The sequence below is a fragment of the Anas acuta genome, chromosome 5, assembly GCF_963932015.1.
Source record: "Anas acuta chromosome 5, bAnaAcu1.1, whole genome shotgun sequence".
Taxonomy (NCBI): domain Eukaryota; kingdom Metazoa; phylum Chordata; class Aves; order Anseriformes; family Anatidae; genus Anas; species Anas acuta.
In genome coordinates this window covers 57,787,615-57,813,788 of record NC_088983.1, presented here as the reverse complement: position 1 = coordinate 57,813,788, position 26,174 = coordinate 57,787,615, and the positions used below count along the sequence as shown (strand labels likewise).

The following is a 26,174-nucleotide window of genomic DNA, read 5'->3' as shown; positions in this document are numbered from 1 at the left end:
TTTATTTTGAGATCTTTTTTTTTTTTTACTTTTTTGAGATCTCATTTGTAATGAGATATGGTACCTACAAGAGCAAAAAATGACTATTTTTCAAAAGATTGTTTACAGTTTGAGTTGTTTATGCTAATTCACATCAGATTACAGTATCTAGCTGTTGTATGTTGCTATCAATCATTACAATGAAAGGCTGCGGAATACAGCTTTTCTATGTGGGGGTAGTTAACGAGTAGACCACTGGCCAAGAAAACCATTTTTTAAATGTAGTCTGTTAGAGGCTTGGCTTCTCTTTCACGAAAAATCTCCTACTGTCTTGAAAATCAAACCTTACATGGTTTTCTCTTACACTGGAGTTAGGAGAAGCAGATACAACAGTGCCTTTGAATCCTAAATTACATTTTTATTAACTGATGCAGAGAACTATTAACAAGAGAGATGTTGCCAATCTAACTTGGAAGTAAGGGATTTCAACAGAAGAGAGTATGTATTACATTTGTTTAGGCAATCTGTTCTTGGCAAAACATAGATAAACTTCATAAAGAATTAACGTTTACCTGTGAAGTTTAGACCTAAAATTCTCAATGTTGTTGCACCAGTTTTTAACCCATACAGAAGTAATGATATTTGAATATTTCCCCCTTTTTCTCCCTGCAAGCACATCAGCTGCCACTTAGATAGCCAAGCTCATACCATAAAAAGACCTCTGAAATATAAGAATCTGCAAATTCAGTAAAACCCCACTGAGGGGAGGACTCCCCGCTTTGATAGAGCTCACACTTCATCCTGTCCTAAGTAGGATATTCTGTGCATTCCCTGGACATACGCTTCATGTCAGAAATAGACCTACCGAGCAAGTATCTTCAAAAGAGCTAGTTAGCCCCATTTATGCCCCATCCATCAGATCAGATCGATGTAGGCCAAACCAAAGAGGGCAAAAGGAAACAGCCGCTAATTGGACTAGCCAGTTTGAACCACCAAGTCAGAGTCAACTTCTGTCATAAGTTGAAGACTTGGGAATTATTACACAAAATGGCATGTCTTTGTTCTACATAGAAAGAAGATGGAACAAACGCTCTAAGTAGTTTCTCAGATTCCCTCCTGCATGCAAACTAGATAAAACATTTTCATTCTAAATCCACCGCTAAGAATACTGTGATGAATTTGAAACCAAATAGTCAAAACACTATATAAAACATCTGATTACTGTCGCTGAAAGAAGGTCAAGTTGCAGACGGTGTGATTTAAATAGCCTCAAATTAGTTGTGTAGTAGCAAATGGCCTAAGAAACTCCCTCCTCTGGGCATTTACTCAGATCAGCTTGCATTTCATGGAATATTCCTATTTCCTTTTACTCCTGTTTTCCTTTGAGGCCAAAGAAAGACTTGACACACACCCTGCTGCAGCAGAACCATGAATTCTGTAGCTTTACTTCTAGCCAAGACCACAAATATTCTTCTGTTATTGTTTCATAACACTATATTCTTCTCTGGAACTTAAAATAGCTCACTGTTAGTATGCATGTAGAGCCATATGTGTATTTCTGTGTATCAGCAAACGTTGCTCCTGCTCTTCCTTAAGTGCATTTGCAAAAAAAGGACGTGTATATCCAAAGATACTTGCTCAAGAGGTCTTTGAGTCTTTTCTAGAACCAGAGAGCTTGAGGTCCTGCAATTAACTCACTCATCCTTTTATCTTCTCAAGGGCCTAGGTACAATCCAACTGATTGCTGTAACTTACCACAGTGCTAGAAGGGGCCTGATGAACACAAGTCTAGGAAACTTCTAGCAGCACATTGTACCAGTCTAGCTCCAAGTAGATGCTGTCTCTTGCTTCTCAGTCTCCCATTCTTACTGGTCTTTGCCTCTTTTTTACCACTCAGGAGCAGTCATGGAGACTGAAATACTGAACGTTGGCACAAGCTTCCTCTTGCAAGCTGAGAAAATCATTTTTTTTACTCCACACAGAAAGCAGATAGGCTCTTTCTGTGCTGTGGATGTTCCGTCACTTCAGTTCAAGAGGAATTTGCTGTTCCTGGAAGGTGACTGCATACCTTCTATAGGATCAAATTCTAAGGAAAAATGAGCAAGATAAACACCATACCAGCAGATCCTTTTGGAACAGTGTAGCACATCATCTTCCTTTGTCTAGGTCACTTCATCTTGAGCGGGGGGCATGAGATTTTTATAGGCTTAGAGCCACTGACAGGCGTTCATTCTTCAGCATCATTTCTTTCCCTGCTGATCCCCTTGTGCTATCTTTGAAAGAATATGTAGTGAAAAGACATAGGCAGTCAAGGGAGACAAGGTATTAAAGAATGTCCTCCATTGCCTATTTATTTATTTATTTTTGTTTTGCATCTAAGGCCAGCCTACACGTAATTAGTGAATGTTCAGAGGAAAGTACTCCTGGGAGCGTTCAGTAGTATGAACAGCTACGTGGTTAACTTCTGGAGAGAAAGTTCGTTCTTACTGTTGAGCATCATGCTCTGACACTTGTGCTTGTACTTGGATCATGATTTGTGCTCTTTCCCTTTATCCCATTCTCAGAGGAGCCCCCTTGGTTGAGCCCCCCTGACATAGGCAGGCATACTCCTCCTTTATACCCATTTCTATGGTATAAGCTTACCTATAAATCCTTAGATTTTTTTCCCCCCATGGTTTAGTGCTTGCACTGAATTACTTATATAAATTAGTGTTGTCTACAGCTGCTATAGAATTAGGATTCCTCCTCATATGCAATATATTTTAATCCTAGTAAAGAAAACATATAAGTAGGAAAAGTTTCAATGCTTGTGCTATAGCCTCCCAATCAAAAAGCTGAAAAATGGTGCAGTTTATGAAAAGCTTGTAACACTAACAAATGAAAATATTGAACTCTGGGTTGGGATTAAAATTTCCTGTTACTTCATTTTACAGATATGGCCTCTGAATGACTTTGGATTTCTACGTGCAAGCCCCAATGGCCATAGATTTCTTGATGATTAAAAGAATGAAGTGTCTATTGCCAGCTTCCATATTATTTTATACTGAAATAAATTGAGTTATTTTTATTTAGAATAGACACAAGTATTACTTGACAAAGATGTCTCTTTCTGAGATTACAACTACCTTGAAATCAGGAATGATACACCGCTGCCATCATCAAAAATGACATGCCTCTTACTCTGTTTCCTCTGGTTATTCACAGTAAGTGCTTGGATTTATTTGAAGTTTTGTATTTTCCTACAAAACAAAGTTTACACTGACTGACAACAAGGGATGAAGGTGGCAATGCACTATTATCACACATCTAGAAACACACTTACGTTGTATCTACCTTCGTAAGTATTGTGGCACACTAGGATTGAAACAAAAGAGTAACAACTGGCTTCAGGATCTGCTGCCCATTTACTCAAATGTGGTTTGTAGGGTTTTCTTCAACTAGTTTGAGCTGGTATATTTCCAGCAGGGATCAAAGCACAAAATCCTGGTTAGTTTTCATCTATGGAATGAAGACTGCATTCATTCAGATGATGGATGAAGTCAATTCTAAAGTATACTACTGGTCCAAATTGAAAAGTTAATGTAGATGCACTGTATAGTACAGTGAATCGGCAGTGTGTCTGCTACGTGGTACAGTGCCTGCTAGATCTGCAACTCTGTCACCTCTTTCTAAGGCTTAGTCCTTTAAAGATTTTAAAGGTGACTAAAATATTTAGCACAGAAATAGAAAACGTTCCTTTTTCCCATTAATGTGCTTTATTACTCATTATGTTCAAAGCATTCTCATATGTATGCCTCCTGATTAAATTTTGTCACCTGAGCCTTCAAAAGGATTTAACTTAAGAGGTAGGGCCCAACCTGCAGCCGATAGACTGAAAGAAGCTACTTTGCTGGTTGCTGGGAAATAAAGGTCATTTAGATCATGAGATACAGTCCAGTTATACAAAACAGCGTTCTGGTTCTTTTTTAATAAATTGATCTTTAGTTGAAAAAGAAGCAAAAAAAAAAAACAACAAGCACCATATCCTCAGAGTTATGTTAATAAATAAGTAAATAGGCATATTTCCTCTCTTAATTCCTGCCTGAACTTGTTCTTGCAGCATCCCCCTTTTCTTTAACATACATCCCTTAGAGGATACTGTCCTGTTTGTCCAACATTTTTAAAGTTCGTAACTCAATGTGCACGACGGAACAATCATTGAAGGATCTCAATAACAAGTGAACATGTGTCACAACAAACCAAAGATACATCTTTGGTTTCACTCTCGGAGACTGCATAATTCCCACCACATCGGCATGAAAGAGTGTAACATCGTTCATCTGCCAAAAAAAGAAAAAAAGAAAAAAAAACCTTTAGTGCTCACAATGAATCAAGAATTTATTTTGGATTATTCTTCACAGAGCTGCTCTTGAAAAGAAAACAATTTGTGTGTGACCTCTCACTGCTGGATTGTGAATGTCAATATCTATGTTACCGTTTGTTGTCCAAGCAATAGGTATAATCTTGAAGTTTTTTTTCCTGTGACTGTGAGACAATCTTAATGCCAAACAGCCAGGGTCAGTGTACTCTCTTTTAAAGAGAAAATAATAAAAAGGAGCATGTCAGTGAAACAGACACGTATTAAAAGGGCTACATCAGTGAATACTTGAGAATGAGAGCTTGATTCTGACAAAGTACCAAAATCTTTAGAGAACAATTAAGAACAAATTGAGGAGTGTTAGTCATACAGATATCAAACATTATTCCAGAACAAACTCCTAACTCAAAAGAAACGTAAAACAGAAGAAACAAAAGCATTTCTCCTAACTTAACAACAACAAAAAACATTAGCCATTACTCCAAAAAGCAAGTAAATGATAAAAACTAGAGTAACATGAAGGAGAGAAGTAACACACTGTCAGGTAGAAAAATCAGGTAGAAAAAAGACAACTCCACAATCACAGAAAGAGCAAGAAGATGCATGAGATGTTCTGGGAGAATCCGGAAAGGTGAATTCTCTCTACAAAGCGAGACGTAGGTGAAAAGTGGTCCTGCAAATTCTCCATGCCCAAAGAGAAGAGAAGGAGGAGGAAAAAAAAAAAAAAAAGAGGGAATGCAAAACAAGTATCACAAAGGCAAGTCCCAATTCCAACTCAACAGTGCTATTTTCAGTAGACTTTCAGAATATAGTATTGACTGGAACTAACAAAAATAGAAATATAGCAGGTGACCACGGTGAACAGAGCAGCTAGATCTCAGGAAAATATAAATAAGGGGAGAGGAAAGGTTAAAAGTAAAATAAGACAACATAATGGTATGAGACACAGAAGAAACAGAAAGCATTTCAAATGACAATGAAAGGCACTGAGAACAAGGCAGCACTCACCTTCATTCCAGGACATATCCTCAAGATAAACCTGTGCATGTAGTGGCCATTCTTTTGTCAGATTATCTTCTATAAAGAAAATGGTGACAAATGTTCAGCTCAGGTAATATATAAGTAAGTTCTTATTTTGTCCTGCTAAGTTTGCACTTTTTAATACTTAGCAGTAAATCTGGTCCCTACGAGAGTTAAATCTAGCCCTTATAATCAGTAAAAAAAGCAGTTCTCTAAAATTTCCATCTCTGCTGGAATATGTCACTCTGTAGCAAGGAGAAGTGAATGGTGAAGATGTGTTACTGAAATTAGAGCACTACTGGAAACAGTTCTTTCATACGTATCCCAAATGATTACGTGAAATTAGGGCCAAACTTTTGTTTTGGTATGAACACCCTTAAAAAGCCTAGCTGTAACTACACTTCCACAAGCTCTAACTATGGGTGTGTTTACCTCTACTTTCCACAGAATCACAGAACAGTGGAAGTTGGAAAGGACTTGGCTAGATCACCTAGCTCCCGAGCTGCACAAGAAAGGCCAGCTTGCACAAGCAGGGCCAGCTACAGTAGGTTGCCCAGGACCACATCCAGGCAGGTTTTCACCATCTCCCTATGCAGTCCATTCTCCTTTTGAAAGGAGGGGCCAAATAAGAACCTCAAAAAAAGCACAAAATAGATGTTAAGGTTCCCTATTAGAAGAACACTAAGATTCCTGGAAAATTATATACCTAACAAAAGATAAACAAAGAACACTTTTAGGGGAAGATTAGTCCTAGTGTTCTTTTTATAACGAAGAGACTCTCGATACAGAAAGAATGTCAGTTCTCGTCTGCACACCTAACATCTATTGCCATTCGAACCCCTGGATTCTTCCAACATTGAACACAGCATGAAAATAAGTGTGTAATTCAATTCAAATTGTCAAATGCTAATTATGCAATATAAATACAAATTGACTTTTGTAATTTATCAGCATATTCACATTTAATGTCCATGGTTCACACCAGGTTAACAATGTCAGATTTTGCTCAAAATTATAGGTGGTAATATTAGAAACAAATCTGATAACCTACTTCACCAAACTTCCCAAATGCTGCCTGATACCTGAAGTGCCAAATCCACAAACGCTGTAGTTTCTTAGAGAACCAGGAATGCCTGAAAGCTGAACTTCAGCATGTACACAGAAATGTCTGATTTGGCAAGACTCAGTGGCTTAGTGCTTATTTCAGGTTTAAATGCAGTTGTTATTGAGAAAGTAGCCCCTTCCCTATGATAACTAATTTTTTAAGTGAGTTTTCTTGTTTAATAACATGAAGTTTACTACAGAACACAATGTTATCAACTGCTTTCTATGAAAAGTAAGATGGCAGTGAAAGAACTTCTAGAACTACTTGTTGAGCACTTGCTGGAAAAGTTGGAGTTACAGATTATAGCTTTTCTTAGTTCCCACGAGATTGCTCTACCCAACCACTAGATTGTAAGGTATTCTTCTAAAGGGTTTCCAGCTTCTACTATGCAACTGGTCTTTACTCTGGACTGAAGAGGATAAAGAAGGGGACTTCACAGCTACCTCTTCTAGCCATGATTGTAGAGGTTTTATGTGCATCTCCTTGGATACAGCATTATCCAGGTAAGAATGGTCTCCTCTTTCTATGCAAATTGTCACTATGAAAAGAAATTGACCAGAACAAAGAGGGCACGACACAGAGATCACTATAGTTTGGTGATTAGGGTTCAGCTCCTGCTCCCAGAATTTGTATGAATTTTATTCAGTTGTCATTCAATGTAAAAAAATGTGTATATATATATATATATATGTATGAAAATAAAACCTGCAAGGCAGCACATTTTGTACACTGCTATACTGACAAATATGATACTAGCCAAGAAGCAGGAGTTTAATCTATTTAAGAACACAGTGCAGACAGAATTCAAATCATATCATTAGGACATTAACATTTGTAAACCTTTCAGAAATACCACTAACAATTTTGTTTCGATTGAAACAACTTTTTTTTTTAAATATCAAAAAGTTCCAGGCTTTATTCAGCAACCAAACTGCTATCTATTTGAATTGCAACTGAAACATATGCTATAGATCCTTAAGAGTGAATTTCATCTAAATTAGTTTTAAAGAAGATTAAAACAAGTATGCCTCTTTTACAGCAGGCCTTGTGTGAAGTGAAGATTTCTCCTCCTCTTTTTAGGAAGAAAAAAACACCACAGTGATCAAACTGAGGTCTACCTAGCTACCCTCCTTCCTTCAGGTTTCCCCACTGCAGTGGAAATAAACAGTACTGAAATTACAATGACAGTATGCAAAATGCAAACACTTCCTATTTCACTTTTGTGTTTTGTTTTGTTGTTTGGTCTTCTTGAGCGCTTAGGAGAAAAAAATCACAAAGAAAAATGGTCTCTTAGGTGGTAGGAAGAATCCATGTTCTTAAGCTTCATTTATAGGTAGCAAAAAGTTGAATTAGAAAGAGATCAGGCTGTTCTATTTGGCATTCATGAAGCGGGATCTAACTTAAAAGAAACTTTATAGGATTGGAGATAGAGGTCTAGGATATGTCTTCCTATGACCAGATGGGCCATATGCCACCATGAACTGATGAGATGCAAATTCACAAGGTTACCATGCTTTCTGAGTAAAGTTTCTCATGAAGTAATGAAGAAGAAAGCTAAGGAATAATCTGTCCTCTTTCATATTCCAAATATAGCAAAGTACAAAGCCCAGTGAACAGAATTTCAACCAAACTTTCCATTTCATTAGTGCAATAGTAATTAAAAATTATCAACAGAAAAAAATCATTGCTTATAACATTCCCTAACTGAACTGAGACGGTTATTCCAACTCTGAGTAGACTCACTGGTTATCTCAAATTTTCAATTAGTACTCTCAACTTGAATACGTCTCCAAACTTCACACATAATCCAGTAATCTCTCGGTCATTCCATTTTGTATGCTGCAGTTATTTGCTTGTTTGCATCAGGCTGGAGAAACTTACTTTCTGAGTTGAACATAGCTGTTTTATTTTCTCATTCTCAGATTCAATACACTATTGAATCTAAAATACCTTCGGACAGCACAAATAGATCTGGCTTACTATTTCAACAGAGGCATATCTCAATATGAATTTGGAGGACTTACAAGCAGAACTACAAACCTAATGGTTTCACAGAGTATGTTAGTTACTCTAATATTGCTTGCACTCTTCCTTATTTTATCTACATTGTTACTCCGCATCTTAGAGCCACGTCTCTCTTGGTGGTGATTCTCTGAAATAAACCACTGCCTGATTGTCATTCCCTTGCAGGATGAGAACATTACTTAAGACTGGTATTGTTACCAGTACTGAGTTAGGCTTAGCAGGTTTACTTACATGCAATACATGCTCAGTCTGTAGAACACACTTTCTGAAACACATTTCTGAACAGATCCAGAAAATTGTGCAGACCTGATTATCTATCATAACTTGAAAAACAAGTTTTAATTCACAAGAAGTAGAGCCTGCCTGATTTTGCCATCTATTGGATTTGTCCGACAACAAGAGGTGAAAGAATTCTGCAGCTCCATTGTCTCAACTGCAGGATCTAAGAAAACACTGGCAGACTCATCAGAGAGGTTTATGAGCCTGCAATTCAAAGAGATTAAAAGGAAAAATCTACTGAGATTCTTTCAGGCTACAGAACAACATTAAATAACTATTAGCGGCATGGTTCAGTAAAGCTTTACTAGAGCCCTTGCTGGGTCATTCAGAAATTGTAAAAGGGGAAAGGTATTTAAGTTTTACTTGAGGATACAATAAATATTTCTTGGGCTATTTAAGACTGAGTTGTAGGAAGGGGGTCGCAAACAGTAAATGGAAATTTAACCCCTTTAACAATTTATGGTAATAGTAAAGATAGTCACAGTACCCAAAAGACTCTTCTAACTATTTGTTGTATATTCTTAGGATTGATTTAAAAAGAAAAAAACATTACAAAAGTTATGTATTATCAAATGCAAATTCATCATAATACTCAAACCCTGGATATTCACAGAAGTTCCTTTTTTTTTCTAATAGTCCATTTATTTTTAAACAGTAACTGAAGTTCAAGTCTGCTGTGTAAAATAAAAATAGCATACTTTAATCTGAAATAATAAAAACTTTTTTTTAAGAATTTTCATAACAAAAAATTTTGTCCAAAAAACAGCTTCGGTTATAGCCAGTGCAGATTAGAATCGACTCCAAAGTTAATTGCAGTAAAAGGGTTGTGTTCCACCATGAGGTTAGGTCTACAGCCATAAAATCCATGGCTAGAGAAGAATATATAGTTATGTCACTAAGGAGTATGACCTAGCACACTGAAAGGCCCAAATTAACAGCCATGCTAACAGCTTAGTTTTGGTCTATACGTACGTTTTAGAAGAAATTTTCTTAACAATAAACAATTAAAATGTACTATGTTATTTTTTTTCCCCTTGTAATAAGGTAGTCAAGGTGTTCCATTATCATTTTCCATTATCATTTCTGTTAGCTATTAAGTGTTTTTGTAGGCTTTTGTCTTTCTTTTCTGGCTTATTATTCCAGTGGATTTATAAGCTATTCTTCTGGCATCTTGTTTTACCAAATTATGTAAGGTATCTTGATGTCTAATGCAGTACCATCCCTTTATGGCAGAAGGGAATTGCAGATTAAAGGGACAGTAACCATCTCCAAAACAGTCTCTTCAGTTTCCTATAGTAGAAGAAGAAGAGAAAGGAGCAAGAGAAGTAGCAGCTAGCTTTTCTTTAGCTCAGTTTTTCACTTAATTTATAACCACACCTCTGTAAGATGATGGAATCTATAATATTTTTCTACAAGTGTAATTCAAAAAATTGAAAATCAAAAGGAGGTACATGTTCAGATGAGAACACATCCAGTGATTACATCCTCTAACCTAGTAACACGTGCTGTTTATGGACACCTCTGTCCATCATCACATATGAAGACACATTATGTAGTATAGAACCTTGCTGGAGCCATAGATGGAAAAAACATCACATTCTTAAATTTCTCCCACCTCTACCCCAAAAGAATACACCAAACAACTCATTCTAGGGTCAGTCTCATTATTAATTTTGCTTTACTTGCTACATCTAGTGACAGAAATTAATCAAAGTCACTAATTTATTATTTTTATTTGTGACCTATTAATCATTCAATCTTTAATAGAAAAAAGTTAAAAATAATTAGTAAAATTCCTTATCTTAATTATGCGATTGTTTAGATACACGGTTCCTCTGTATTTAAGTTAGCAAAAATCCATAGAAGATGCAAGGCTGCTATTCATAGGGACCTTGACAGGATATGGAAATAGGCTGACAGGAACACAAAAGGGTTTAACACAGATAAAGTCCCACCATAGGGATGGAAAAACAAAATGCACCAGTAAGTCTGGGAGACAACTGGCTAATTCGCAGTTTTCCAGAAGATAACCTTGGGGTTCTGGTGGATAATAGGTTCAACACAAGTTAGCAGGGTGCTCCTGCAGCAAAAGCCAACCATGTACTGAAATGAGGAGCGGGCAGCCAGCAGGTGAAGGGGGTGATTCCACTCAACATTTTTGAGATTGCATCTGATGTCTTTTGTCTGTTTTGGGGCTCCCTGGTACAAAGTGCTAACTTACAGGATTAAGTCTGGTCGACTACCCATATGGTCAAAGGCTGGGAAACAGCATACAAGGAGAAGCCAAGTTTGGGTTTTCCACGGCTGCCATCAGCCGTTTGGTTACCTCTGTCCGTAGAGGTAACCAAATAAGACCGGAGAAGGTCTGAGCAACTGATCTGTGCCAACTTTGAGCAGGAGACAGATAAGGATGACCCGTGATTTCCTGCAAACAGTTTTTTATGCTTTCCAACTGTGACACAAGCATGTACTTTCAGGGCTCAAATGACTTCTGCCATGACAAACTGCAAAACAAGTTGTTTCCAAGCTAAACTCAATGAAAGAATATTTGGTAATTATTATTGTCAGACTTGACTTTAACTGTATATTCATCTTTTGAAAACAGAACACCAAGCAAAGAACGGAAAATCTATTGAGGGAAAAAAGCCCACAGGTAAACTGTGATGCAACCTTTTTTCCATTCCCCCAAGACCATTGTGATACTTTTAACAGAAATGCAGTATTAAGATAAGAAAGCACATTTGCTCATTATTCTCAAAGACTCAAAAAAGAAAAAGAAAATAAAAACCATATAGCACCACAGAGTTTAAGCTTCTCGGAACTTCTCTGGCTACTGAATTCCTGAGCTAATTAACAGCTCTTTTATGTAACATTGCAAAGGACATGCAAATAAAAATCTATGCAATGGGAAAAAGACTACAGTGCAAAGAACTTCTTCCTGACTGGCAGCCACACACACATGCACACTGGCATCCTTCACATGCTGCTTCCTTGGCTTCGCAGTGTTACTAACTTGCTTTATTATCTCTCTCATCACTATTCCCCTTAGCTGCTGTCTCAGTTCCTTTGTTTCTGTGAGCCTTTACAGTGGTGTCTATGAATTTGTCTAGAATCATGACTTCAGAAGCAACTTGACAGGCATTCAGAGAACGAGATTTTATTTCACCATCATTTTGCTGCTAGGGAACATGCTGCAGAGAATGCATCGACACTGCACATGCATGTTATGTGACTGGCTTCGTTTAAAGCACAGGATCCTCTTTGAATAGGACCTTCTATGTTAAAATATATCCATCCCATTACATTACTATTTCCAAACACCTGTGTAGTTTTCTTTATTTACACAGTTGTGTGTTGTTGCTGTTTTTTTTGTTGTTGATTTCCCCCCCACCCCCCCCCCCACTCTTTCTCTCTCTCTCTCCAACGTTCTTGAGTTGGCTTTTAGAAGAACTTGTCTGGATGCAAAAGAATCTCAGTCAATACAGATAGCCTTCAAAATACTGTAAAATAAAATTGTGAAAACTAACCTACAGCAACATCCTTAAATGCCACGGGTAAACAAAATAGTTTATTAAATCCTCATGTAATTCTCTTTACCTCAATGAATTAACCTGATCCAAGTAAATTAGAACATCATGGTCTGTATTAAAACTTTAGGTACAATTTGCTATATACATAAAAGACTTAAAACTTAGTATTACATATTTCAGTTTTTCTATGCATATATAATTTATGAAAATGGCAGACAGCTGATACTGCAATGCTGGAAGTACAATAGCATTGTTCTGGCATCACATGCGGTATTTGAAAAATAAGTTTGAGATAAGTTATTTGAGTTTGATCTATCATACTGTTTATATCAGAAATTAGCACAAAATCCATTTTTTTCCTTTCTTCTTAACTATCTTTTCAGTTTTTTTTTTTTTCCCCTTCCACTCCCTTTTCCAATACCCACACAAAGCCTGAAATACAAGATTATTTAGCTAGAGAATTCATACTGGATATACAGTTATATATCACCCTTTTTATCCTGCAGTGATGCATATCTACCAGAATGACTAAGCCTTTGTCTCTCAAACTTCTGGTATCCGCAGCGGCAGGGGAGTTAAAAATCAGCACAAGAGAGAAAGGTCTGATGGTGTGCCAATGTACAATGGAAGAGAATTCAATAACAAGCTGCAGAGACAGTGGGCTTTTATCAGACACATTCAAAAGTGGTGGTGGCTACACGTCAATGCTGGACCGGAGTGTGTTACTGCAGAGTGCGACTGAGTGTTTTCCCCACAGGCAATACACTATTATTGACTCCCCCCATTAACATGTAGGGTGGATATACATTTATTGAAGGTTCTAATGGAAGGCTGAGGGACTCCTATCCTGAGGCCAGAGCAGAAAGACAGCCTATCACTTCATGTAATGGTAGCCCATGTGTGACAGACCTGACCTACATTTCCCCCCTTTCTTTCTCACAACAGCCTGTCACTGTTTTAAGAAGCTATTTTCTGAGAGGTATAAAAAGAAATGCATGCTAGAGCTGCCTAGTTAATGTGTTATATTGGAATATTATTTATAAACCTGCTTTAAAAAAAGACTAGTTTAGACTACGCATGAATTATGAAAGCTACCTTAACACACACAACCAGAATGTGCCTTAATGATTCTGAAGTGCTTATAAATCCATATGCACTGAACGCTAAACTGAATAATACCTATATCTAAAATACTGCAGTGAAATGGAGTGTAAGACCTGGATTTTAGAAGTTAACACATAATGAAGCTGCCTTAATAAAAAGAGTTAAGGTCTGTAATTAGTATAAATTCCATATTCAAACTATTAGGAATAACGCCACCTAATGTTTTGTTGGAAGTAATTCAATGTTTTCACTAGATAATGTATGTGTAATGAAAGCTATAAATAATGGATCCACGTTAGAAAGTAGGACAAGAGTGAAAGAAACATTTGGTTCAGCAACAAACAACATTTTAAAATACCATCTCACTACTACTCCCAGACCCTGCTTATTTAAAGAGCTGCTGCCACTACAGCACTCCTTGGCAGGAACCTACCACGCTGCTGCAGGTCATACTCTTTTTTTGTCTCTTCGTTCCCTAGAATTTTCCACGCTTGATCAATTTCGATGAACCTCTGCACACACTCCTCCATTTCTCCTGCTGGCACATCTGCCTGCTGTTTGTCTGGATGATACTGCCAATCAAAAAAAAAAAATTTTGTTTAGAGTTGAGGGGAGTGGAAGTGAGGAGGGTGGGAGAGGAACAATCAATAATGCATTTGATATTCAGCTAAAAGGACACTGAAAAGGAAGAAGGTTTGAGCTAAGGTGCCAAAGGAAGGGAGATGATGATGCTGGGCACAAGAGAAAACTGCCAATTTAATTAGACCACTGAAATGGCAACAAAACCACCAGAGGCACAAATGTCGCCACGTGCACTGATGGCGTTTTCTGGATAATTTGCTGATGAAATCATTGGTCTTATGGACAATTTACCTAGAGAGAGGATTACTACCACAACCAGAAACAGGTACATCCAGAGGACTATGACACAGGAACAAGAGCAGATGTTGTAGATGTTAACATCTCTTGTAATATTACACATGTAGCTGATCTAAACAATGTTTAGTTAAGGTTACTACAAATAAATTGAATGTTGTATTACATGTACTTTTTTTTTTTAAACAGTAAAAAAGAATACACATGATCTAATGTAATTTATAATACATGTAAATCTACTTTTGAAAATATGCCTCAACATCTTTAATTTCTTCCAGTTCAGTGAATCAATAGCCCTTCCAAATATTTAAAGTCATGGATCACTGGCTACAAAAATTGTGTCATTTTAGTTAAGAAATGGTTATTCAAGGACATAACTGCAAGCAAGACCATGGTAACACTTCTTAAAAACCATTTGTAACTACTGGTTCTGAATGAAGCATTTTGTCTTCTTTTTGGTTCAAACATCTACTGAAAAGTAACCCTCAATACTTGTATCTTCCTTTGAGTTTAATTAATCACCAATGATTTTACTTTTGTTAACTATATTTTAAATTGCTCAGCATACGAGATCGATAACTGTGAAAAAGCATTCAAATCAGCAAGTTGCAATAATGTCAGACCTCTCAGCTGTTAACATGTTATAAATCACAATATCTCCTATTCTGGAGCTCTGACGTCTGCCTCTTATAGTAACATTAGGTTGGGCCTTAAATTGTACTGAAAATTTTTAAGAATTGGAACACTTGTTACAGAAGTGTTTGGCTGATTTCTGATTAGCCAAACTCCTTTGTTTTAGTTTATAATTCATTCTAGAAAGAAAGGAATTCTAACACAGGGTGTACTTTATAAGACAAAATTTGAAAGGAGTCCATTTGGGCTCTAATGTACGTAACTACCATTTGCACTGACTCGATAAATCCCTCATTCAACTAGAGGGAACTGTACTTAAGAGCTAAATGTTCATGTTTGATTTCACTTTTTTCCCCCACATATCTGTATCTTTTTCCATATACACCTGAGCATATGTGCAACCTGCAAGCTCAAGTACGAACTATGTACACAAATGTGTATTTTTGGCCCACCAGATGAGTAAGGACCCTTTAAGTTACCTCTGCATTGAAGACTAGCTTGCAACTTGCTGAAAGTACGACTGAAGCACAGTTGTGACCTGCAAGTTTCTCTCATAGTTATCCCTTCTTATCTCCACAACTGAAGGTGACAAAATACTAAGGCACAGATCAATCAAAGATTTTTGGTCATTGTATATAGTATTCTAAAGAGTCAATTAGAAAAGAATAACCTTTAGTTGATAGGTACTAAATTTAGTGTTCTGTCATGCACCATGTTGTACTGTTAAAGCTATTTAAACACATTATTTCTTTTTCAAATCCATTTTTCTCAAACCGTAGCTTTTCCATCTGTATTCTAATAACATTTTGAACATTGGTGGTTGACTCTATATCATGTGTGGAAGTTTGTTTTTTTTTTTAAACCAATACTTAACACACATACGCAGCAAAACAGATCACATTAAAGGCTTACATGATTTGCTTTTAGAAATGTGATTTCTTGTAACAAGTATGTTTGAGCAGTTATTCCTCATAGAAATACTTTATCAAAAAAAATGTTACTTCAAAAATTCTGTTGCTATTATTTCAAATCTTGATTCACCCAAATATTTTAGGGTTAATTATAACACCTTAGAAAGAGAAGTTATGTAGCTGCTGCGTATTTTTCTGCATTTGAATGATGCAGGCAACGTTGCCCTACAAGCTTCTACCCCAAAAGATTTTTGACATTGCTGCATAGGCCTATTCAAGGACTGTTGTACCAGACTTGGTACCACTGAAACTTAATTAGCTTGATATGAATAGTGGTGCCACAAATCCACTGCTCCTATTATTATATGTTTGGATTGGCCACAAGACCACACCTTCTTGGATCCAATTCTCACAGATAGATGAAAACATGACTGATTGCCCAAAACAGCACTAAGATTACGAGCTCCTCTGCTGCCAAGAATGTTGAGAAAATACCCCCACAAAACTGCTTACACATTTCATTTGCTACATCAACGTTTTCACTGACTGAAAAACTATTTTGGACTGTGTTGGGTGTAGTTACTGAAAAACTGTAAGCCACAAATATCATAAAAATACTTTGGGAAAATAATGAATGTAGAGAAGACTTTTCAATTCATTCCTTAAATGAAGAAAGCCTTAAGATTTATTACTCTTCAGATTTGTCCTCTAGCTTCTCTTTCTTATAAATCTGCAAAATTTAGTATTTGTTGCATGTGATTTTTATATTCAAACAACTACATTGTAGAGGATTTACTAATTAAATCCCTCTACTAATTAAAACCCTCTGAAAGTATTTTATTCTCCTTCTGTTGGAGATATTACTCTATTACCATCTGATGCCTTTAGTATCCTTTCCATCCGCACTAAGAAAAATCCTCAAACCTCTGCTATTATACTTTAAAGCTTTATTTTTCTTTCCAATGTTTCATCCGAATCTGTTATGGACCTGTTCTCATTGACTCCCTTTTCCTACTCTCAAGCTTGTGCATTGAAATACAAGAACACTTCCATTTACAGCAAAAATCCATTTTTGTTTCAGCTACCCATATGATTCGCCTTTCACATCTAAGACAACAAACAAGATGTCCTCTTTTCCAGCTGCTTTAGACCCTGTTTCAGGCAGATCAGACACTAAACACAGAGAACACCCTATTAAAGTTTCAACCACCCTACTAACAGCTGATGTTTACAGAATGTTCTCCATCAATACTTCAGCAGTCAATCAACCATACTCTTCTGTGGCATCTTCTCCCATTCTTGGTTGGGATATTCATGCTTCCAATTCTTCCACCTCTCTCTCCAACTTACCCTTCAGACCAGCTGACTCAACACCTGCCAGGAGTTTTGTTTTGAAAGAGTTTAAATACAACACACGTTTCTGATGGCCTTATTTGGCTTTATTTCTACAGTAATCACAGTTGCAAACATATACAAACTATATGATGAAAACAGACAAGCCTGTTTTCTACTCGACCAGTCTCCTACTCAGACTGAACTGTTGCTCATCTATGCAATTGCTCTTCTATGCATCCAGTTGTAGTTTCTTACTCAAAATGTTAGTGCCTACCAGCATCTCCTGCAATATCTCTTCTCAAAATCTGTGCAAATTATCTTCCTGTCATTCGTACTTGCCACCTGGGCACTATTTCAAGCTGTATTACTGCACTTAGGCAATGTTTATCTTCCTAGCTCTGTATGTGTAACATTTTTAAGGCACAGTATTTCCATAAAAATAGCTTTTTGCGGATCATTCATGTCTTGATTTTTGAACAGTTTTCTTTTGGAACACAGTAGTTGTTGTTTGTTTTGTTTTACTTACATGTTACTACTTAATAGGATGTTATAAAAACAAGTAAGGATTTTTTCCCAAGCCTGACAGAGGGAGGGAAAAAAAAGGTTAGAAGCTAGCTTTCCTTTTCATACCTTTACTAGTTGAATTTCTTAACTCATTTTTACTGCTAAACACTATCTGTCTGGAATGTGTATTGCTTTACAGTATGATGCACTCTAGTTACTGTTAAAAAAATCAAGTAATAGAAATATATTACTTGATCTTTTAACTATTAGAAAAACATTATACATATATGCAATACTGCTCACTCCCCTGATGTTTATCCTAAAATGTCACCACATGGTGATAGTACTTCTTGGGGACTCTGGCTCTTGATGTAAGAGTTAAAGTTTTTTTTTTTTTTATTTATTTTCTTTTGTATGTTTGTTTAAAGTTTTTAAAATCACTGAGAAAGTTTGAAAAAAAACATGAACCTCAAAGCTGGAGTTCAATTGAGAAACTTCAAGTATGTTGAAGACTTGATCATGTTGTTGGTGCTGCACAGAAATTGAAAAGCAGGCTAATACAAATTTAGGCTCATATACTTTTCAATTACAGTATCATTATTTTACCTGTCTAGCTACCTGGCAGTACTGATCTGTCTTATTGTTAATATTCATCAAACTGTACATTTGAGTAGTTTGGGTGCAGTGGATAACAGCATTTCCCCTAGCAAACTGCTCTATCAGATTATAGCTACATAAACATCCAAATGTTTAAAAATTGTTCATAGAAAATCCTAGTTTAAGTAAACAAATTTTATTTCACTGAAGTAATCTACTGCCTTCGATACCTATCATAGAGAAAAAAAAAAAAACAACAAACAAAAAACAGGCATAATCAACCTTTTTTGTTTCAGTATAAAGGGGTTAAAGTCATGTTCAGTGAGTAATTAACTGAGAGACTCTGAGAACTGTGCAGGTTCAATGGGCTCATAAACTACTTGTCTACTGCCTCCTTACCAGTTCTTGCAACTAAGAGATGCGTTGCTTTACATTATTAGCCATGTCTTCAGAACAACAGTAGCAATTTTTGCTTTTATATTACAATACTATAAATCGGTTCAACTACCAAGTAAAACAATTCCCAAACTTAAACTGTGTGACCTCTCTGTGCACTCTTCTCTCAAGCCCTGTTATTTTTATACAGTGTACAACATACTTAGTTTTCACCCACATTACTTATATAAAGAACCTATAGCACATGCAACTTCTACAGTCTTTATTTCTGCCTACTTCATAGTCTGTGAAGTTTGGTTCCTTTTGCACTTTAAGAACTGCAAAATTAATCCCTGGGCTACATGGAAGTTAATAAAGAACACTTGGTCAATAACTGTAAGGATATTACATCTGAATAACCACACCAACAGACCTTAAGAACCCTCATTCCACAAGATAAGAAACTGAGATAGCTGGCTGAGTTTTGGTTGAGCAAATCCAGCACCACAGATGACGAATTAAGGTCCCTATCCTCCTAACACTTGTACAAGTTGCTTAAGTTCACGTAATAAATGTAATAGGGTTGATTGATTTTAATCAAATTCAAATTAGCAAGCAGAAAACTTCTAGTTAAATCAATTTAATGTACGTTCCTTATTGGTGCTAATGAATTTACTCTTCAAAAGAAATTTACAGCACCCAGTGAGAATCAACTTAATACAACAATTTATTGGGGAGGGAGGGGTGAGACGTACAGCCATAGGTTTTATGCTGAACTGTAATCTCTTGCTAAACTGTGGAATACATGATAACTACACTGCATAATATAGCCAAACTTGTATTCATAACTACTTTTCTATATGAGAAGGTGATGCTTAGAAAAGATTAAAAAAATACTATTTCTTCTCATCTATTACTTACTACATTACCAAGATATAGCATGTCCCCAACTCCATACATCAAAACAGAAAGCTTTATCTTTTAAATAAGCCAACCTAAAGTTCAAGCTTTATATTTTTCAGACTAAGGCAAATGAAATAGATCAGCATCAATTTTTCCAGGCTGAAATATGGAGTACTCTCTACTGATTTGCTATTGCTTTGTCTTTCCTACTTCTCAATAGGTCAAGAAAAGCCGTCAAACATTTGGAAAAATCTGCAGCAGCAAATAAAAAGTACAGTCAGAAGGATGTTACATTAAATCTTGACCTTCTCCCCCAAGAATAATTTCAGCAAAGTATTTTCAGACCTTTCAATTTGTTATGTGCCTTTTAGATTTTATTTATTTTTTGATAAGACTATAATTAAGGCTCAAAATTCAAAACTAAACACTGGCACAGAACAATGATGAAACCATGACAGCTGAAAAAAACTGAAATTTTTTCAGATTATTTTGGACTTACCATCATTACCACTGGTATTACCACCACTAAGCAGTCATTGCTACCAACACCTACAGCATAGTAAATTTCTAAACTATCAGATTTATTAAAGGTTTTTAACTTTGATATTATCTACAGCTTGTGAAATCACGTTGATACATTTATTGGCATGTCTTGAATTCCTGCTTTATTTCAGTAGAGGATGTGTGTCTCTATTTTAATAACAGATGTATTTAAAGCTAAAGATGTACCTGAAGTTCTTAAGTGATTCAAGTTGTACAATTTTAAAGGGATTACTTACATGTGTTATGCACTTTTGCAGGAACTACATCTAATAACTAAATCTAAGCTGTAAATAAGAGAATGATGTAATATTAACATGTGAAATTAACTTAGTATCTCTTAGCATCTTTCTCCCATTTTTCTACATTTGACATATAGTGGTAGCTATTAGAGATCTACAGCCTGACAGTATTCATTCAACATAATGCATCCAGAAATAAGATTTCCAGCAAAGCATGAATTATTTGTTGTTGTTGAGTTAGTGTAAATGTAAGGAAGACAGAGTCTTCATGACCTCCAGAAAACATTTTGAAAATGCTTTTTTTTTTTTTTTTTTTAAGGTGTTGTCTCAGTTCTCAGTAAATACTAAGCTCTGACTTCCTGTTTACTGAAAGGGTTGTTAGGCATTGGAATGGGCTGCCCAGGGAAGTGGTGGAGTCACCATATCTGGAGGTCTTTAAAAGACATTTAGATGTTGAACTTAGTGATATGGTTTACTGGAGGACTTGTTAGTGTTAGGTCAGAGGTTGGACTCAATGATCTTGAAGGTCTCTTCCAACCTAGACAATTCTGTGATTCTGTAATTATGTCATGTTCATGTCTACAACTACAATACCTCCTGGAACTTGGAAAAATGTCTGTATTAAAAAACAAGCAGTAGTGAAAGTCACTTGTTAATAGTCAGGAAGAACTCAACCCAAACTTTCCAGAGAGAGCACTGCTCCACATCTGGTGAAGCTACCATTTCTTGTGAATGACAGAACTGAATTAAAACTGTAAGCAGAAGAGGTAAAAGTCAAGAAAAGCATGTAAAGGGCGCACTGGATTAACACTGCAAGAATAAATGTCACTGTGGATTAGTATTGGATACTATGAGCTATCAGTGCCACACATCACTGTGCATGTGGACACGAGTTGGATACTACGCTTTTCAGGGTAGGGAAAAAAAACGAGGCCCCTGCTTTGGGGAGGGCCTCAGGAGAACGGTGGAAGCAGTTGGAGAAAGAAACCCAAGCCACTATTTTCAAATAATATGGCCAGATTCACGGCTCAGAATCCAACAAAAAGAGATTTTGACTACTGACTGGAATTGTACAAATCAATACCAAGCCCTTTTTAAAAAACACATTATCAGTATTTGGGGAGTTCAATTGATCTATTCTTGTATCAAAAACTCGGCATTGAAAAGCCAGTATATTCAAATTTCTGAGTCAGAATTTCCTCTCAGCATCAATGAGGCAGTTTATTTAGTTAAATAGTTAAATATCAGAACTTCTTTTTTATTCCGTGATACAAACTATATATATATATATTTTTTTTTTAAAAGGCAAAATGCATAAATGTAACAGAAAGCCTAACATGAACTGTCTCAGTCTATATCAAGTTTAGAAACAAACAGAAGTGTTGCAGTAAAAAACAAAATGCAGAAATCATTATCAGTATTTTTGCCCCTTATAATACAACAAAGTGCAAGAATTGTAACAAAAATACTGGAAAAAAAATGCAGCAATAACATTAACATAAAAATATCAAAATTGCCAACGAAGCTTACAAGCATTCCTCACACAAATGTTTTACAGCACCTTTATACACTATTAACTCTAACTATTATTATGTACAGGTTAGGCTAACGAGGTCAGGACACGAACTGTCAAGTGTTCCTATCTGACAGAAGTATTCGTAGGTCCATGTAAATTTGTCTGTAGACTACAGTGCTCATCGTAAGACTTCACATCGTATTAAAAGCAAGCTGCAAGATGGTCAACATTAAGAAAAATCTTAAGGAGATGCATTCTATTTAATTTCCCACTGTAGTCTTTAAATTCTTGCTACATGCCCCTGCCTTTAAAGAAATGACAGTAAATTTAATGCCAGACTGTTCTTAGGAGGAAAATCTTTTACTCCTACTTACAATATACGCAGTAAATACCAGTTTTTGTACTGGGACTTGCCAGTAAGTCTCACCCCTGACACAGAGTGTCTGTTCATACTCAGTTTTTGGCTGCACTGCCACAAATGCCAACAAAGGGACCAATTAATGAAAACTTTCTTGATACATTCCCAGTGGATGCATGTCCGCCTTGCAGAAGGTACTTTGACAACATTCATCTCGCACAGGCCAAATGGTTGCTCTGTGGTAGCAATTAAGACACCACCAGCCTTGGCTAGATTTAAACCAACAACCAAATCTGTGTAGGTCTGACCAAATGCTCACAGAAATCAAGAGAGATTAACTTCTAAAGAAGGGCTGGATTGGTTCATATAACTCCATCAATTTATCTATTTACCGATACACTATGTGGACAGACTTACTAGAAAGAAATTACAGTTCTTAAAATACAATTCCTTAATCTGGCCACATGACCACGAAATAACATGGCACATTGACACTGTCTAGATTTGTGTTCAACTTTTTATTTTCTCTTTCCTTAAAAAGAGAGAGAGTGTTCAATCTTGATAACTAATTCCCAAAGCTTTGGAATCAAGTTTGGACAATTAACCTCAGTGCAGTATCCCTCCTCCTCCTACAATCAGCTTGAAATGAGAAGAGTTTTGTTGCTTCTAATACTTTGATCCACCAGAGTATATCTAAAAGTCTCTTACTTGTGAAAATTAGATGAATGCAATAGCTAGTGGAAAAACCTTGCTTCTGTGGCAAGGTCATATGGACTTCAGGTGTTTGACAAAGGATACCCTTCTTGAAATCTTTATCCTTTAAATTACCTAAGCCCTACAGCTTGTGATTATTATCACAAAACAAGGCATTCTGAGAGCTCAACAAATTTATATTTTGAGCTCACCAAGACAGTAAATTTGTGCATCTGAAATTCTGCAGCCTAGCACAGTATAGGACAGTGAGTCCTCCTCCCCAGCCCAACCCCAGAAAAACGGCAAATACCCAGTTATGTACTATGACATAAGGCTTGTGGCAGTATTTTTGAGCAAATTATACAGTATGTACTGAAAGTTCCAGACCAGCTGATAGAGCACCAGAATACAAAGCTGAACAGTTTCACTGCTGGACGTACCACAAAAAAAGGGAACCATATAATGCAACTTAAACACTCCAGGAGCTATATAATTCCATATAAAGTTAACATTTGTGTTAATTTTTACATACATTCTCACACTGAATAGTTTAAGCCACAAATCCCTATCAGCATATAATAAAGACATGTATTCCATATTAACTACACTGTGTATATGACAGCTATATCTGAGCAATCAAGTACACCAGCTCCAAAAGAACATTTACTCTAGGCACAGGCACGATGTGCTGACTAGAATGCTAGCTGGTATGCTTTATGGCTGAACTCTTTTTCTTGAGGAGTCCGTTCTGTGATGGATTTAAATCAGAACACAGTGATACTGAATTATGCAATTATTTATTAAAATAGAATTTGAAGTTTTGTTTAACAATTTTAAGAAAAGCTGGTATTTTATCCACTTTTGTTGGTCAGGAGAAAAGCTAATAAATATACGCTTGGCTCCCACCCTGTGGCACTCACTGAAAGGTCACAGAAAGAAGCCATTTTCCAACTTTGCCATCCAATACTATTAAATTAGGTCAAGATGAAAAACACACTTACATGTTTTACAATAAGCTAAATGATTTATTCATGAAAAGTATTGGAAAAAAGAAAGCAGCTTATTTCAGTAGAACAGAGAAGCTTTAACTGAAGGAAAAAACCTCATTTTGAAAAAATGTTTTAAACATGTAAACATTAAACTTTATCATGGGAGGAGGGAGAATTTCTGAATGAATTGTAGAAATTAGGTATCAGAATATTTATACACTAGAAAAAAAAAATTACCAATAGCCAAATAATTCTGGCAGTACTATCTTGAAAAACTTAAAATGATTTTCAATTCAAAACTACTTAATTTTCAACTGAAAAACTACTTCAAACTAACATCTACTAGAAAACTAGTTGGTGTAGAACATTAAAGCCTTGTGGTGCTCCCTGCTCTTAACTTACAGTAATTTTGCTTGCCATTGTATCACACAAGCCATCTGGCAACCTTACAGCCCTAGCATTTCAGGACGAGATACTATTCCAAAAATCAGGAAAAGCAGCATACTTTTAAGATAATTACTTCACCTAACTCCATAACTTGCAGATCACCTCTTAAATAAAAAAATCCAATCAAATGAAAGGTTACATGTGTGGTTTTTTTGTTGTTTGTTTTTAATAAAAAGACATACAAAACAAAGACTTGATACTCTGAGTTGCCATGAAGTATCAAGCACCCCCAGCCTTCCCTAAATTTACAGTGGAAAGTGAAGTTTTTCAACAATGAAGATTACCTTCACTGAAACTATGCTCAAATATTCTCTTTTAATTTTTCTGTTTTTCTATGATCTTGCTTTGCATATGATGGTGTTATACAGGAGTCATCCTGAAGCAACACTACACTCTGCGTTTTGTGGCCTATATGGTTCATCGGGTACTAATTAGATAGCATGTTCTGTCAACACTTCCTTGCTCTTCTTCCATTAATTGATCATCCTGCCAAATTAATACAACACAACTTCCAAACTCCTTGAACTCCTTTACCTGTGAGAAAGAAGAATGAAGGGAGGAAAAAAAAAACAAACTCCAAATGGTCACAAGGTAACTGCACTTGTCCAGGATCTGGAGCAACAATAAAAAGACTATGTTGAAAGGTAAATTATGTTCCTACCAACGTTCTCTTGAGCCTAAGTTTACTCTTTTTCTTAGATAAACACACAACCATAAGGAGCATACTTCATCTAACAGACTATATTAACTTTAAAAATGGCTACAGCTTATGAAAAGGCAAAGGGGTAAAGGCTTCAAAACTAAACACACAACCATTAATGGCATTACCTGCAAATGATCTGAACAGGTATATGTTATCACCGTCGGATACTATATATCAGAAAATACGTAATGAATATTGTGCAGAAACTATAGTATGATAATCCCACCTATATATAGAAGAGTCCGAACAATGGCTGCCCTTACAGGCAGTCAGAACAACCAATCAGCATTTTATAAAAATTGCAAGAAATAATACATGTTTTCTCCACTTATTACATTGCAATAAAGATTGCAGGAGATAAAAACAAACAACAAAGCAGTTTCCAATTACAACACACTACTGCCACCTAATGCTTACTGGGAGGTTACATCAAAAACCTTGTCTCAGCACTATACTAGCATTATGAAAAATGGAGACCAAAGAAAATTTAAGAAGTTTGTAATTGCTATTAAGCATCTCCTTCACAGTTCCTCCCCTACATCTACTGATGTGATCCTATCCTCTCTTGTACGCAAAGACCATAACACACAAAATGCATGTTCAGTGGGCTAAATATGAGAGAGACTCAAGTGTTTAATCTGTTAAAAGGTCAGAAAGCAGACTTCTCAGGATACCCACATAAAGAAGTACAAGAGCATTCATCAGATCAGAGTCCATGCTTGTTTACAAAAATGTATATGTTAGTAACTGGTAAGTTACCAGTACAGTTCAGCCTTGAAAAGCTTCAAACAGCAAGTATTTTATTTATTTTTTTATTTTTTTTTAAAAAAGAGGTGTGGTCTCATGCTAAAATAGCACAAAATTACATCGAAGGTGCTTTTCTTATTTGGGTGACTTTGCAACAAAGCACTCTCTGACATATGAAACTTGTTCATTTCCATGAAAAGAACAATTCCAGGTCTTAAATTTGCTTTCCTTACCCATAATCAATCTTTTCAACATGTTCACTCAATTGGCAGAAGTTAGCAGGGAACGTGGAAGTAGCCTGTTTTTTCCACTTGTAACGAGGAGAAACAAAGTGAAGAGCTCCTTGTGACATTCAATCTTTTCATACAGAAGTGGATTTAAATTCCCCCAAAGGATATCTATCCAA

At 36.2% G+C, this 26,174-nt stretch overlaps 2 protein-coding genes across 6 annotated transcripts in view; one reads left to right on the top strand and one right to left on the bottom strand.

Moving 5' to 3' along the window:
- The window catches only part of IMMP1L (inner mitochondrial membrane peptidase subunit 1), a 34,010-nt gene extending 31,015 nt beyond the window's left edge, over nucleotides 1–2,995 (top strand). For all 4 annotated transcript variants that reach the window (XM_068685055.1, XM_068685052.1, XM_068685056.1 and 1 more), the window contains one exon: nucleotides 2,913–2,995. In XM_068685055.1, the coding sequence (XP_068541156.1) occupies nucleotides 2,913–2,981 (69 nt within the window). In that variant the 3' untranslated portion in view covers nucleotides 2,982–2,995. The remainder of the gene's footprint in view (nucleotides 1–2,912) is intronic.
- A 921-nt stretch (nucleotides 2,996–3,916) lies between these two features.
- The window catches only part of DNAJC24 (DnaJ heat shock protein family (Hsp40) member C24), a 34,070-nt gene continuing 11,812 nt past the window's right edge, over nucleotides 3,917–26,174 (bottom strand). For both annotated transcript variants that reach the window (XM_068685057.1, XM_068685058.1), the window contains exons 3-5: nucleotides 13,833–13,971; nucleotides 5,345–5,413; nucleotides 3,917–4,298 (exon numbers count right to left, since the gene is read on the bottom strand). In XM_068685057.1, coding sequence (XP_068541158.1) covers nucleotides 4,174–4,298; nucleotides 5,345–5,413; nucleotides 13,833–13,971 — 333 coding nt within the window. In that variant the 3' untranslated portion in view covers nucleotides 3,917–4,173. The remainder of the gene's footprint in view (nucleotides 4,299–5,344; nucleotides 5,414–13,832; nucleotides 13,972–26,174) is intronic.